General features: G+C 45.1%; 1 protein-coding gene across 1 annotated transcript in view; it reads right to left on the bottom strand.

The window, feature by feature from the left end:
- FNDC3B (fibronectin type III domain containing 3B) overlaps positions 1–14,420 on the bottom strand; it is a 255,448-nt gene that overhangs the window by 173,857 nt on the left and 67,171 nt on the right. The window contains exon 2 of the mRNA XM_033150663.1: positions 12,947–13,085. Within this exon, the coding sequence (XP_033006554.1) occupies positions 12,947–13,057 (111 nt within the window). The 5' untranslated portion in view covers positions 13,058–13,085. The remainder of the gene's footprint in view (positions 1–12,946; positions 13,086–14,420) is intronic.

Genomic DNA, 14,420 nt, shown 5'->3' with positions numbered 1-14,420 from the left:
TTCCCAATTTTGAACCAATCAGTTGTTCCATATCCAGTTCTAACTGTAGCTTCTTGTCCCACATACAGATTTCTCAGGAGACAGATGAGGTGATCTGGCACTCCCATTTCTCTAAGAACTTGCCATAGTTTGCTGTGGTCGACACAGTCAAAGGCTTTTGTATAGTCAATGAAACAGAAGTAGATGTTTTTCTGGAACTCTCTAGCTTTCTCCATAATCCAGCGCATGTTCACAATTTGGTCTCTGGCTCCTCTGCCCCTTCGAAATCCAACTTGCACTTCTGGGAGTTCTCGGTCCACATACTGCTTAAGCCTTCCTTGCAGAATTTTAAGCATAACCTTGCTAGCGTGTGAAATGAGTGCAATTGTGCGGTAGTTGGAGCATTCTTTGGCGCTGCCCTTCTTTGGGATTGGGATGTAGACTGACCTTCTCCAATCCTCTGGCCACTGCTGAGTTTTCCAAACTTGCTGGCATATTGAGTGTAGCACCTTAACAGCATCATCTTTTAAAATTTTTAATAGTTCAGCTGGAATATCATCACGTAATCCTGAACTGTAGCTGTTTCTCGTACATATGTAATAAAGACTGTAAATATCAAGCTGACTGAGCCGGGGTGTTAATGCGAAGGGGAGACACCACCTTCACAATAATGCAGCCTCTACACACACACACACACACACACACACGTGTCTCTTTCATCAGGGACTGGGCCATGGACAGGTGGAAGAAGGCATTGCTCCGCTGCAACCGCATTCCCGCAGGATTAACTGGTAGTCACATGCAGGGGAACATACAAGGGTCCGGTTCAAGGGCATCGCTGGAATGAGCAACAAAAGGCTGCATCAAGTTCATAGTGATTCCTGCCTCTTGGCTGCACAGGGATAAAAGTTTTGTGCATCTCCCCAACAGTCCATTTTGCTGAGGCCCATAGAACTTGGTGGGCAGGTTCCGCTTCTTGGAAACACTAGGAAAAGACAAACCCAGAACACAGGAACTGTCATGTTTAAACAAGAACAAACACGCCAAAAACAAACAAAAAAAACCTTCCGTATATCATTACGGTTGGCAAGGCCCAACTTGGCATTGTAGGCAGGAAGAATTCTATCCTCCTGTCAAGGTACTCCCATTTAGCAATGCGCCAGTTTCAAGTGTCTGCGACTATTGTCTGGCTCTCAAAAACAGGGTTAGGATTCTGTTAGGCTGTGGGGTGAAGAGTATGCCAACAGTTTCCCTAAGTTGGCATTTTATAAATCCACACGGAGGCCATCTTGCCTGGGGCAGCTTAGAATTCCATGGCAACTGGACCTTGTCCAACACAAGTGGCGGGGCTTAGCTTCCTGTTCCAACTTTGGGGCAGGCTGAGATGACCTAGCGGGGCAAGGGAAGCCTCCTCTCTCTCCATTATTGCAGACATTGATTGCTAACTGGTCAGGTTTTGAGTGCATGCTACCTCCAATCTCTGCCATTGTGGGTGGCCTGTTGTGGGTGGTCTACCCTTATCTCGTTTACTTTAATCCCAGCCGCGTTGTATGATCTCATAACCGCGGGTCATCATTGAGCTAAAAATAATCAAACAATAAAGAGCACACAAAATATCCGTAAGCTCAGCCACCCAAATACGGCCCCTCGCTGAGGCAATAAACTAAAATATAGACATTTAAAAAGGGCTGGAAGTTGAAAGCCAGCTCCATCCGTATTTCAGATGTCGTGATATATCACGATGCTTTATGGCGTGGGTAGGCAAACTAAGGCCCGGGGGCCGGATCCGGCCCAATCGCCATCTCAATCCAGACCGCGGACGGTCCGGGAATCAGCATGCTTTTACATGAGTAGAATGCTGTGGATTGATCCCTCTGGCAACAATATATCTGGGGCTGACCATCTATGAAAAGATGGGCAATACTTGGGAGCTTCCAGAGACATTAAGAGAAACTAAAGACTTTCAATACAGGAACACTGAAAATCATTAGGCCTTTGTTCTAGAACAGGGGTCCTCAAACTAAGGCCCAGGGGCTGGATGCGGCCCAATCGCCTTCTAAATGCGGCCCGCGGACGGTCCAGGAATCAGCGTGTTTTTACATGGGTAAAATGTGTCCTTTTATTTAAAATGCATCTCTGGGTTATTTGTGGGGCATAGGAATTCGTTCATCTTTTTTCTTCTTCTTCAAAATATAGTCCGGCCCCCCACAAGGTCTGAGGGACAGTGGACCGGACCCCTGCTGAATAAGTTTGCTGACCCCTGCTTTATGGTGATATAGCATGAAGCTGAAAACCAAATTATCACCCAACCCTACTGTGTGCCTCTACATAGTTCCATCCTTATTTCAGATACAGGTGGTAGCCGTGTTGGTCTGCCATAGTCGAAAAAAAAATAAAAAAAAATCCTTCCAGTAGCACCTTAGAGACCAACTAAGTTTGTTCTTGGTATGAGCTTTCGTGTGCATGCACACTTCTTCAGATCTGAAGAAGTGTGCATGCACACGAAAGCTCATACCATATTTCAGACTTTGTGATATGATTGCGATGTTTAGCTGGTGATATATATCGCGATGCTGAAAACCAGGTATTGCCTGATACTAGTCTATGGGAGTATAAGCAGCACAAGTTGCGTTGGATGAGCTTTGTATAACCAGCGGCTTTTGGCTTCTCTCATTTCTGTCACCCTGCAACACGGGACGCACTATTAAACTTTAAACCATACATTGTAAGGATCACCAGGCCTCCTGTGCCTTTAATAGATGGGAATATCTGTAGGTGCAGCTTGTCAGGAGTGAAAATTCATTCTGCTACCCAACTGCTACAAGTACCGTACCTCCTACCATTTCACCTCCAGCCAACTTCTCTTTTAAGGAAGAAAATGGCTCTATACACCAGTCACTTTTGCCCTCGAGTCCTGCTTGCAGGCTTCCCATAGGCACCTGGGAAGCGGCTTCAACTATAAACATGCTCTGCTCAGAGCATCCCAACAGGATTCAATCATTATTTAAGAAGTCTTTTCTTTCCGCAGGAAACGGAATGCGCCGGACTAGACGGGTCACAAAGGCGCTTGTTTTCTTAAAAGGGTAGCGATTTCACCGCTTGACCCACCTTGAGTCAAAGCGCAGCTCACTTGGGGGGGGGGCCTGACCCACTGGTTGAAAATAAATGCTCAATAAACAGATGTAGGCGGGCTTCAGGATTACAGCACCTGTTTCACTGTTGTGATTTTTAACAGAATCCTGAGGTCCACCAACCAGAACCCAGTGCAAAATGGTAGCTCAAGGGGTGGCTATTGTTAATTATTTTTATTCATTTATTAAATTTATATACTGCCCTTTATCTGGGGATCACAAGGCCGTTTACAGTATAAAAACACATAACATAATACTGTATGGAACAAAAGCAATACCCTCCACAGCCCGAAAGGCCATAGTTTGTTTCATTATCCAAAGGCCTGGGAGAAGAGGAATGTGTTTGCGTGGTGCCTAAATATATGCAATGAAGGTGCCAGGCGAGCTTCCCTGAGGAGAGCATTCCACAAATGGGGAGCCACCACAGAGAAGGCCCGTTCTTGCGTTGCTGGGCCTCTCGTGGAGAAGACACACAAAGAAGGGTCTCAGATGAGGATTGCAGGGTCTGGGTTCGCTCATATGGAGAGAGGTGGTCCTTGAGTTACCTCCTGAACCCCATGAGCCCCAAACTGAGATGATCTGCATATCCAAGTACAAATCTGCAAATCTCAGTCAGCGGAGACCAAAGGTTCCAAGAGTTTGATTTGAGGAAAGAGAAAGTGTTTTGCTGTTCCTAGTAACTAGTGCGAGTCAGAAGCAACTGCTGAGACAATATTTTCAAGTCATTTATTGGGCCGTGGGGTAGGGTGTGTGCTACAAATATTAGGAGCCTGGTCTTCTCCCTGGTCAATAGAGCCGGACTTGCTGCATTTCAGCTCGGAGTCACTTTTTGCTTTGAGGGGGCTGTGGGCAAACTGGTAGGCCCAGGCAGGCTTACCTGGTAGCCGCAGCACTCTGGGCAGAACTGGGTAACTGGGTCCAACTACAACTAGAAATTCCTTACATTGCCCTGGAATAATCCCAGATTGGGAGCCCTGTCAGAAATTCAAATGGTGGCTGGATCTAGCCTAGCTAGGCGAGAAAATCATTTAAGGGGGGATTCCCCCCTCCCGAAAGAATGTAGCAGAGCAGTGAATGGTGTCAGGTCACTGGGACCCTGGCCAGTGTCCAAGGATTCCAGGTTCAGATGCCAGCCTTGTTTCAACTTTCTTCAAGCCACCTGGCCTCAGGAATCCAGAACTGGACGCTCTCCAGGCCTAAGATCTGGGCAGCAGAGACTTTGAAGGGAAGAAAACTGCGGCCATACCAAGAGCACTGCTGAAGAGGACTCTGTCTGAAAACATGGAAGGGACTGGTCTCTCTTAACCCACCCACGGGCCTGGCCTGGTCTAATACAAGGCTCCTCACACCCTGGAATTCTGGTTTGCTGCACTGTGAAATCCAGGAGAAAGCCCCACAAAGCTGTGCTCTGAGTAAGATTCTGAAAAAAGCAAGAATGTGTGTGTCTTGCTTTAAGTTCTGCAAGGGAGGATTGACAACCCGCTCCTCCCTTCTGCTATTCAGACACATCAACTAACCAGAAAGCCCTTTCTCAGTTCCTCTTAAGCTATATACAGGTAGACAGAGAGGGGGGAAACGAAAACAAAACCAAGAACACCCCACTATTCAATGCTGTTTCTTCCTTGGCATGAGCCCCACATTCCTTACCACCGCCCTCCACAAGAACAGAGAAGGGAGGGGGAAAGAAGGGGGGGGAACCATGAAACAAATTTTCCACCCAACACCCCCTGAGCCTTCCCCTCCCACACCAATCACACAGGAATAAAATGGATGCAAGGCACGTCTCTTAACTCTGGAGTTTTGCTGGTACACCATGACATCAGCGCGGGAGAAGGAGCCAAGTTTAGAACTCCATCTGGGACAAATAATGTTGGGGCGCATTGTGCTCCCTTTTGTTTATACACAGCGACCGAGAATGCCTTGGTGGTAAGCAAGCTCACTTGGAAGATTTATTTCCCAAGTCTTCCAAAACAATATTTTGCATCCTGGAACTACTTTGGGGCTCAAAGTTAACTTTCCGAGATAGCGAGCCGAAGCGGTTATTTATTTATTTTTTTGTTCCTTCTTGCCCTTTCTAAAAGGGAATTCATTGTTTCTGAACGTTATAATTAGCCCAAAAAGATGGAGTGTTCACTTAAAAATTAAGGAAAGAATGCTGCGGCAACAGAAGGAAATTAAGGCTTATTGTGTACGGATGCTTATCTTCCTTCCAGCTAGACCTTAAAAGACCTCTGCAGTTTTCCAATGTGGATGCAATGAACTAGTTGGGAAGATGACGTGGCCATGGGCTCCAGAAACAGACAGACAAACAGACACACAGACAGACACACACCCCTTCAACCTACACAGATTCACTTGATACTCCGGAAAGAGCTTTCAAGTGTGAGTGCACCACAGATATTCAAGTGTGTTGTATGTGTAAGTTTCCTGTTGCAATTCCTCTGCCAGCTACAGTCTCCCAGATCTTCATCTGCATGTCCTGCATTCCAGCGCTTGCAACCATCAGAGGACAGCCAACCCTTATGCACCTGATCAGCCATTCAGGTTTGTTAGGGCACACCAAAGTGATTTGTGCTAACGAAGACAACCAAACCTAAATGCCAGCTACTGTTAGGCGTTGGGCCAATGGAAAACAATGCTTTGGTCGCTATAAAACATGCAAGCTCCGCCCTTATCGTCCCCAGGTGTGCAGGCTGCTCTTCAGATTTTTGCACGATTGGCGTGGAAGTCTGAAGAGGGTTTTTCCGAGTGTTCTCGCTTGAACATACTTGCCTGAAACATCCCCACAAAGCTCAAAGCCCTCTTCAGACTTCACAACTATCTTAAGAGCAGGCCAGGAGCCCCTGCTCCCACCTGCAGTGTTACTTATTGTGTACTTGGGGAAGCATCTAAACAAAGCTAAAGATTTTGTCTCATCTGAAGGCACCCTGGTGCTTGAGAGATGGGTAAAGTGGCAAAAGATTAAAAACAACAACAACTGAACCTTCCCCAAGCCTCAAACCCCGAGGTTTCTTTCTTACAAACAGCACATGAGTGAGTAAACCAGATTCTGGGCTATACAACTTTAGCCTGCACTGAATGTTACTCCATACCAGAACCCCCCTAAAAAAAACCACACTGCGTTCCAGAAAGTGAACATGACATAGAGAAAAACCACCATATTGGGCAAAATGCACCTGGTGCCTGGCTAACTTTGAACATGGATTTTGAACATCACGCAACCTATAGTTTCAAAAAAATAATAATCCCAAAAACTGTTGCTCTATCTATACCCTCCATGTAATTTACAGTGTGGTCTCTGGTTTCTTAATCCATCGCTATGGAGGGCTCATCCACAGAACCTGCTATGCCCAGAGTTGCTCTGTGCAGGTAGGTGCCCCCATGATTTGGACCCTGGTTGTACATTGTTATAAATCGCAGGGGGAGCCTGTGTGCATAAAGCAGCCCCCCCTCCTCAGACATGCCCCCCCCAAAATGCATGGATGGCAAGAGAGGCGGGGTCAGCAAGCAGGATCCCACTTCTCACTTACACACACCTGTCAATCATGCCAGGGACAACTCCTGAACTCATGTGAAATGGAGAACTTAAAACACATGACTCTGCAACCAGAAATCTTGGGCTTTGAAATAGGTGGAGCTTGAAACCTTTCTAAGCTGGTGTGTTTTGTGCACACAACAAACCTAACCCAAGGACATTTCCGCAGGATAAAGTGGTACCTTGGTACTCAAACTTGATCCGTCCTGGGAGTCCGTTCCGACTCCCGGAACCATTCAAAAACCAAGCTTCCGGTTGGCTGCAAGAGCTTCCTGCATTCAATCGGAAGCAGCAGAAGCACCATCAGACATTTGGAAAACATTCGCAAAACGGAATACTTACTTCCAGGTTTGTAGTGTTTGGGATCCAATTTGTTCAGGAGCCAAGCCATTCAATTATCAAGGTACCACTATACTGTGTTATAATGGAATTGTACTGAATGTCTGCATTCAGCTACATTGGGTTTTGAATCTCATCCCACATTACCTCCGGATTGACTCAGTTCTGGGGAGCATCTCAAGCACAGCAGCTGAGGCTTGTTAGAATTAGACTTCATCATTGTATTCTCCATTAGAAACAGTCAGTTTGTTCCATTTACAATACAGGACAGATTGCAGGTTAGCACTAATAATGTATGTGTTTGTGTAATGAGCGCATGCATGGAAGGAGGTTCTTCTCCGCTATCTGCATAACTTAGCTTAGATTTTGGCCATTTCCCCATCTGATGAGCAAGTATTGGGTTGTTTTAATTGGCAAGCCTCTAGATTATGTTTGGAGCAACATCCATTTAACTAGAAATCAGGAAGTTGCCTGTGTTGAAAAGCCATCTGATGCTAGGAGAAGGGGGGAAAGGGCCCTGGACCATATGCAATGAGCAGCTGTAGAAGGTCAGGAAATGAGCAAAGTGACCAAGACCAGAATGATGGGCCATGACTCAGCGGTAGGGCATGTGCTTTGCATACAAGGAAGTCCCACGTTCGGTTGCTGGCCTCTCCAGTTAAAACAAGTAGCAGAACTGCTAAATGCCCCTGCCTGAGGAGACCCTACTGGTATGAAAACAGCTTCAGGAAGAACTTTTATTTTATTCTTAATGGTCCAGCTCTCACTTCCGTACATTACCACTGGGAAAACCATAGCTTTAACTATACGGACCTTTGTCGGCAGGGTGATGTCTTTGCTTTTTAAGATGCAGTCTAGGTTTGTCATTGCTTTTCTCCCAAGAAGCAGGCGTCTTCTAATTTCGTGACTGCTGTAACCATCTGCAGTGATCATGGAACCCAAGAAAGTGAAATCTCTCACTGCCTCCATTTCTTCCCCTTCTATTTGCCAGGAGGTGATGGGACCAGTGGCCATGATCTTAGTTTTTTTGATGTTGAGCTTCAGACCATATTTTGCGCTCTCCTCTTTCACCCTCATTAAAAGGTTCTTTAATTCCTCCTCACTTTCTGCCATCAAGGTAGTATCATCAGCGTATCTGAGGTTGTTGATATTTTTTCCGGCAATCTTAATTCCGGTTTGGGATTCATCCAGCCCAGCCTTTCGCATGATGAATTCTGCATATAAGTTAAATAAGCAGGGAGGCAATATACAGCCTTGTCGTACTCCTTTCCCAATTTTGAACCAATCAGTTATTCCATATCCATTTCTAACTGTAGCTTCTTGTCCCACATAGAGATTTCTCAGGAGACGGATGAGGTGATCAGGCACTCCCATTTCTTTAAGTCAAATACTTTTGCATAGTCAATGAAGCAGAAGTAAATGTTTTTTACTTCTGGACAGTTAAATGTTTTTTACTCCTGGACAGTTAAGTCCAGTCAAAGGCGACTACGGGGTTGCGGCATTCATCTCGCTTTCAGGCCGAGGGAGACGGCGTTTGTCCACAGACAGCTTTCCAGGTCATGTGGTCAGCTTCTGGTGAAACCGGAGCAGCGCGTGGAAACACCGTTTACCTTCCCGCCGGAGCAGTGCCTGTTTATCTACTTGCACTTTGATGTGCTTTCGAACTGCTAGGTTGGCAGGAGCTGGGACCGAGCAACGGGAGCTCACCCCGTCGCGGGGATTCGAACCGCTGACCTTCTGTTCGGCAAGCACAAGAGGCTCAGTGGTTTAGACCACAGCGCCACCCGCGTCCCTGAAGTGTAGGGGGTTGGCCTAAATGACCCTTGGGGGTCCCTTTCAACTCTACCATACAGTAATTCTAACTATAAACATGTTCTTCTCAGTCTACTGCAAGAACATCCCCCACAAATTGATCATTTTATGTTTTCACCCATGCATTTCGATACAATCTAGTTTCTACACTATCTAGATTTATTTAAACACATACAGATTATTAGTTGTTTTTTAATAATAATAAAAAGTTTTGTTTCTTTGAAAAATAATTGTTGAGTGCTAGCGAACTAAGTTTCTGCTGGACATTTCCAGGAAGATAGGATTTTGGGTTACTTTTATTTTAAAAAAAGACACAAACCACATATACATAAATAAGGAGCTGGGTCCTGGTTTTGAAAAGGCTGAAGAAGACTACCGTTCTGTCACTATGTGGGAGATTTGTAGGACAGGTCTAGCCTTATTCACAAGGCCCTGTTTCATTGGTACAGAAGATTCTGCTGTTCATCCTCCTAATTTATGTTTATGCAGTACAGTTACAAGGTAGTATTCTGGTCAGGGACTGTGAAGCAAAGTTTGACGTCAGACAGAACCGGGTCCTCTTTGATCCTCTCTGAATAATGAGGAATGACCATCTGCCATTGTCTGACTGGCAAACTGCTTGCATAAAGAGAGGCACGCAATGCAGATGTTCCAAAATGAGAATAATGCTCATTTTCTTCCTCCGCCGCATCTATCCACCCTCATGGCTATTTTAACCCTGCTGTGTTTAAGCCTCCCCACCCCCACCCACTCACTCACTCACAAAACTGGCCATTTAAACATGTAAATCAGGAAAAATTAAAACTTTCTCTCCTGGTGTGCAACACTAATGTACTTTCTATGGTCTGAAGGTTCGTGATGCAGCAACCTGGCTAAAAACAGGTACAGGTTGGGTGGGAACCTGCCCCCCCACCAAAAAAACAAAAACAAAAAAAAAAACAAATTATGTGCAGTGATTTGAATTCCATCAGAAAAAACAGTGGAATAAATGAAACACATGAATGCTAAAGCCGCAGTGCTACCTACTCTCAATGGGGAGTTTCATTTTACTTAGTAGAACTCGCTTCCAAATACACACAGACAGATGCCACGCTGCAACAGAGTGCTGCAGCTTATGCACTCCAAGGTATTTAAAGAAAATACGAGCGAGGAGGCGAAATGATAGGAAAGAGGTTGATCATACCTTCTTGTGTGTCATGCAAAAGGTCAGAAATCCTAAAGAGAAAACTCAGGGATCGGATTGCAGGGATGTGGTCTTTAGGATAATAGAGAATGCATCCAGGGTATCTTTTTGGTAAAATGCTGGGCAATGAAACATCGGGAGATATCATTTTATTTATTTATCCTCATTGCCTGCCACTTGTTTAGAAACAGCCTATTATAAACATGCACATGCATAGGAATGAGAGAAACAGCTTTTGTGGTGCAGATTATATTGCTTTCTTTTCCCATCGCTAAAAGACATAAAGCAGAGAACTAAACATAGTTTTAGTAACCGAGCTCTCCCCAACCCCAACCCCACACAAACAGGGCAGGAATTTCAAGCAAACGATAATAATAAAATAATGTGTTTCATGCTGCAATTTTACACGTTCTGGTTGGCCCAGACCCACGAAGTATTAGCAGGGAGGCATATCAGTTTTCAAACACTTCACAGTAATAAGTAATAAATACTATTTCAATATACAGAGCATGCATTTATATATCTGTCTATACAATGTAAAGGACCCCTGGACAGTTAAGTCCAGTCAAATGTGACTATTTTTGTTTTTCATCTCGTTTTTCAGGCCACAGACAGCTTTCCGGGTCATGTGGCCAGCATGACTGAACCGCTACTGGCGCACGGAAATGACGAGTGCCAGAGTGCACAGAAATGCTGTTTACCTTCCCACCACAGTGGTACCTATTTATCTACTTCCACTGGCGTGCTTTCGAACTGCTAGGTTGGCAGGAGCTGGGACAGAGCAACGGGAGCTCACCCATCGCGGGGATTCGAACCGCCGACCTTCCAATTGGCAAACCCAAGAGGCTCAGTGGTTTAGAACACAATGCCACCCCCAGTCCCTGTCTATACAACAGCAATAATAAAAATTAATGGAATCTTTCGCATCGCCTCCAAGTAGTATTTCTCAATGGAGAGTATTTACTCATTCAACGGTCTTCCCCGCCCTCTCCATGGCCCCCTAAGACAGGCATGCATGAATCAGTTTCTATATTATTGCCCTCAACTATAGGCTGTCATTTCTGCCCTATTTCTGCCATGCCAGCCTGTCACTATATCGCCTTCAGCAAGCTCCTGAATTTGTGAGGTATATCCAGAGTGACTGGAACTCTTTAGAGTGAAGCTTTCCAGCAAGTCAAAATGATGCCTGTGTGGACACTCAGGTTCTCATCCCACACACAACACAGCGGCACTCAGTGAATGTCTTCAAGGGTCAGCTACGTGAATGATGGTCCAAGGCTGCAATGGTGGTCCTGTTCCCAGCAGGGACCATGTCACTGGCTCCTGGACTGGCACGGACATCTGCACGCTCATCAAAACCTGTGCATGAGCTGTTCAAAGGCAGAGGCAGAGCCAGCAACTGGTGGGAATTGCTTAGAGCATGCTGCGCACAATTCATGCACAAAAGGGGCTGGGATGTCATCAGGAAAGCCTCTAGCCATGTATAATGGACTGGCTGGACGCAGAGGAATGGTTATTATTATTATTATTATTAGTTATACCCCAGTCATCTGGCTGGGTTTCCCCAGGCACCCTGGGCAGCTCCCAATAGAATATTAAAAACACAATAAAACATCAAACATTAAAAACTTCCCTTAACAGGGATGTCAGATGTCTTCTAAAAGTCAGATAGCTGTTTATTTCCTTGACATCTGATGGGAGGGCGTTCCACAGAGCGGGTGCCACCACCAAGAAGGCCCTCTGCCTGGTTCCCTGTAACCTCATTTTTCGCAGTGAGGGAACCTCCAGAAAGCCCCTGGAGCTGGAGCTCAGTATCCGGGCTGAACGATGTGGGTGGAGATGCTCCTTCAGGTATACTGGGAGGAACCAGCTGGGGAACCCCCAAGGGAAGAAGGCTCAGAGTCCAGAGTGTGGTGGTGGGACAACAATGAATAGTCAGAGGGAGAAGAGTGGGAAGAGGAAATGTTGGAAGCTGAAGGAGGTAACAGGGCTTAGTCAGCTGGGAGAATCTGGGGCAGAGCAAAGTCCAGAATCAGAGGCAGAAGCTAAAGCAGGGCAGGGAGGGAGGCTAAGAGGCAGAAATGTGTCAGGCTGGTGAAGAGGCAGGGGTGTCTCCCCCCTCCTGCTATGACAAGCTCCCCTTCCTTCTGGCCTCCCAGAACCAGAAGAGGCATGAAAAGGGTAGAGGTCGGCTGCGCACAGACACAGTCTCCAATTGCTAGGGGAAAACCATGGTGAGGAGGGGACTTTGGGGAGGGAACAGCTGCCTCAGCAACTGCCTCATGCAGGGAAGAACTACCGGAGATGAGTTGTTGTGCTCATTTAGGCCCGACACTCCACCAAGATCTGTGCAAATCATGTTTTTGCTAATGAAGAGTTAACTCAAACTTGGACGGTGTGACTTACTGTGGCTCGCTCCCGACACCATGCTAATGTCTACTTTACCTGAAGGGTATTGTGAGCATTTGAGTATGTCATCATCTACATTAGAACAGTCCAAAATCATGACCCAGTTCTGCTGCTGAATGCGAGTCTTGCAAACTGGTTGAATGGGAGACCTGCTCAAAACCACATGCAAGCCATTTTGAGCTCTTCCAGGGTAGACTACAACACAAATTAAAGAACTAAAAATAGTAAGCAAAACCATTATTTGTTATTAATTCCTAATTCTATATCCCGACCTTCCCCCCCCCCCCCAAGGAGGCCACTGAAGCACAAGGTAATCTTACCCACAAAGTAATCTGGACAAAGCAGCATATTATTTCATTCACGGGCCTCAGAGTTCATATTTGAGTCTCTTACTAAAACGAGGACAGGTTTTATTTCTTAATATGGGCATGAACTGCACATAAATAAGACAAAGAGAAAGTAAGAGTAGTGTAGCAGAATCTCTCAGACCTTTGAAGCCATGCACATTCAAAATAAATCAATTGGCTCTTCAACTTGTCACTTTCAGAAGCTACTGACCTGCTGAGTCCCATCTCCATTGACCAAGTGAGGCATCATAGCTACCTCCCCATTCAGCAACGATGGCAACTCCAGTGGGATTTGGTCGGTCATCATCATTGTGACGTACATTCATGGAGAATTTTCCTCAGCGGGCCTCCTAAACGTCAAAGAAAAACACACATATGTAAATCTTGAGTAATAACATTTGAGAATTTCATTCTTACTTCTGTACCAATTAGATTTTATCACTGCGAGAAGCAAAGCTACAGGGAACCAGACAGAGGGCCGCCCTGTGGAACGCCCTCCCATCAGGGGTCAGAGAGATAAACAACTACCTGTCATTTAGAAAATACCTGAAGGCAGCCCTGTTTAGGGAAGTTTTTAATTTGTGACTCTGTATTGTATTTTGGTATTTGTTGGAGGCCGCCCAGAGTGGCTGGGGAGACCCGGCCAGATGGGCGGGGTATTAATAAATTAATAATTTATTATTATTATTATTATTATTATTATTATTATTATTATTATTATCATCATCATCTGTGGGCAGATTTTGTTGTTGTTGTTCTTCCTGCATCGGATAACCAGCAGGTGAATTGGTTACTTCCCAGACTTCTGAATGACCCCAAGCCTGGTCTCAGAGGACCCTTTTAGCCTCTCGGACAAGTACATCATGTAAAACCGCTAGCACATTTGCAAAGCTAAGACATGTTCTGAATGATTTCAAATTGGATGGGGGAACAGTGTGTTCTGATTCCTGCGCTGTACAAGGCGGGACTATATAGCTCTGTTAATCACCCACCATTTTTAAATATATATTTCTATGGTCCTTTTCAAAGTAGTTTGGGAGAATTTTCAAGTTTTTTGATTTTTTTTCTAAATTAAAAACATACAATTTAAACTGACTTTCAGCAGATATTGTCTCAGAGAAACATCACTGTATATTCTGGCATATAAAACTACTTTTTAATCCAGGAAAATCTTCTCAAAAGTCGGGGGTCGTCTTATACGCCAGGTGGAGAATCTGCGGTCGAGTATATCTCAAACTCTATATTTTAGCTGGAAAAGTTGGGGGCCATCTTGTACGCCCAGTCGTCTTATACGCCGGAAAATACGGTATATATTAATCATTTTATGCAATTTAACATATGAGTGTTTATTAAGATAGTTGCACCATGCCATAAAATGTTGCATGCACCTTATCCCTTAGGTAAAGCTTCTCTGTCCTGTTTATATATATATAATAAACAAGAATACTTAAAATTAATAACAATAATAATTCAGTTTGAATCCTAATACAAAACATCTCTAGGCAACTTAAACACAAACCACCAAGTTTAACAATAAAATACCACCCCCTCCAACACTCTCACACACAGATGCAGCAAGCATGATTATCATAATCTCTCAAAAGTCTGGGAGAACGGAGAGATCTTAAGCCAGCACTAAAAATATGTTAATGTTGATGTCTGGTGGGCTTTGCTGGGGAAAGCAT

The sequence above is a fragment of the Lacerta agilis genome, chromosome 5 (genome assembly GCF_009819535.1).
Source record: "Lacerta agilis isolate rLacAgi1 chromosome 5, rLacAgi1.pri, whole genome shotgun sequence".
Taxonomy (NCBI): Eukaryota; Metazoa; Chordata; class Lepidosauria; order Squamata; family Lacertidae; genus Lacerta; species Lacerta agilis.
The sequence above is the reverse complement of the archived record's forward strand: the minus strand, read 5'-3'. Positions and strand labels throughout refer to the sequence as shown.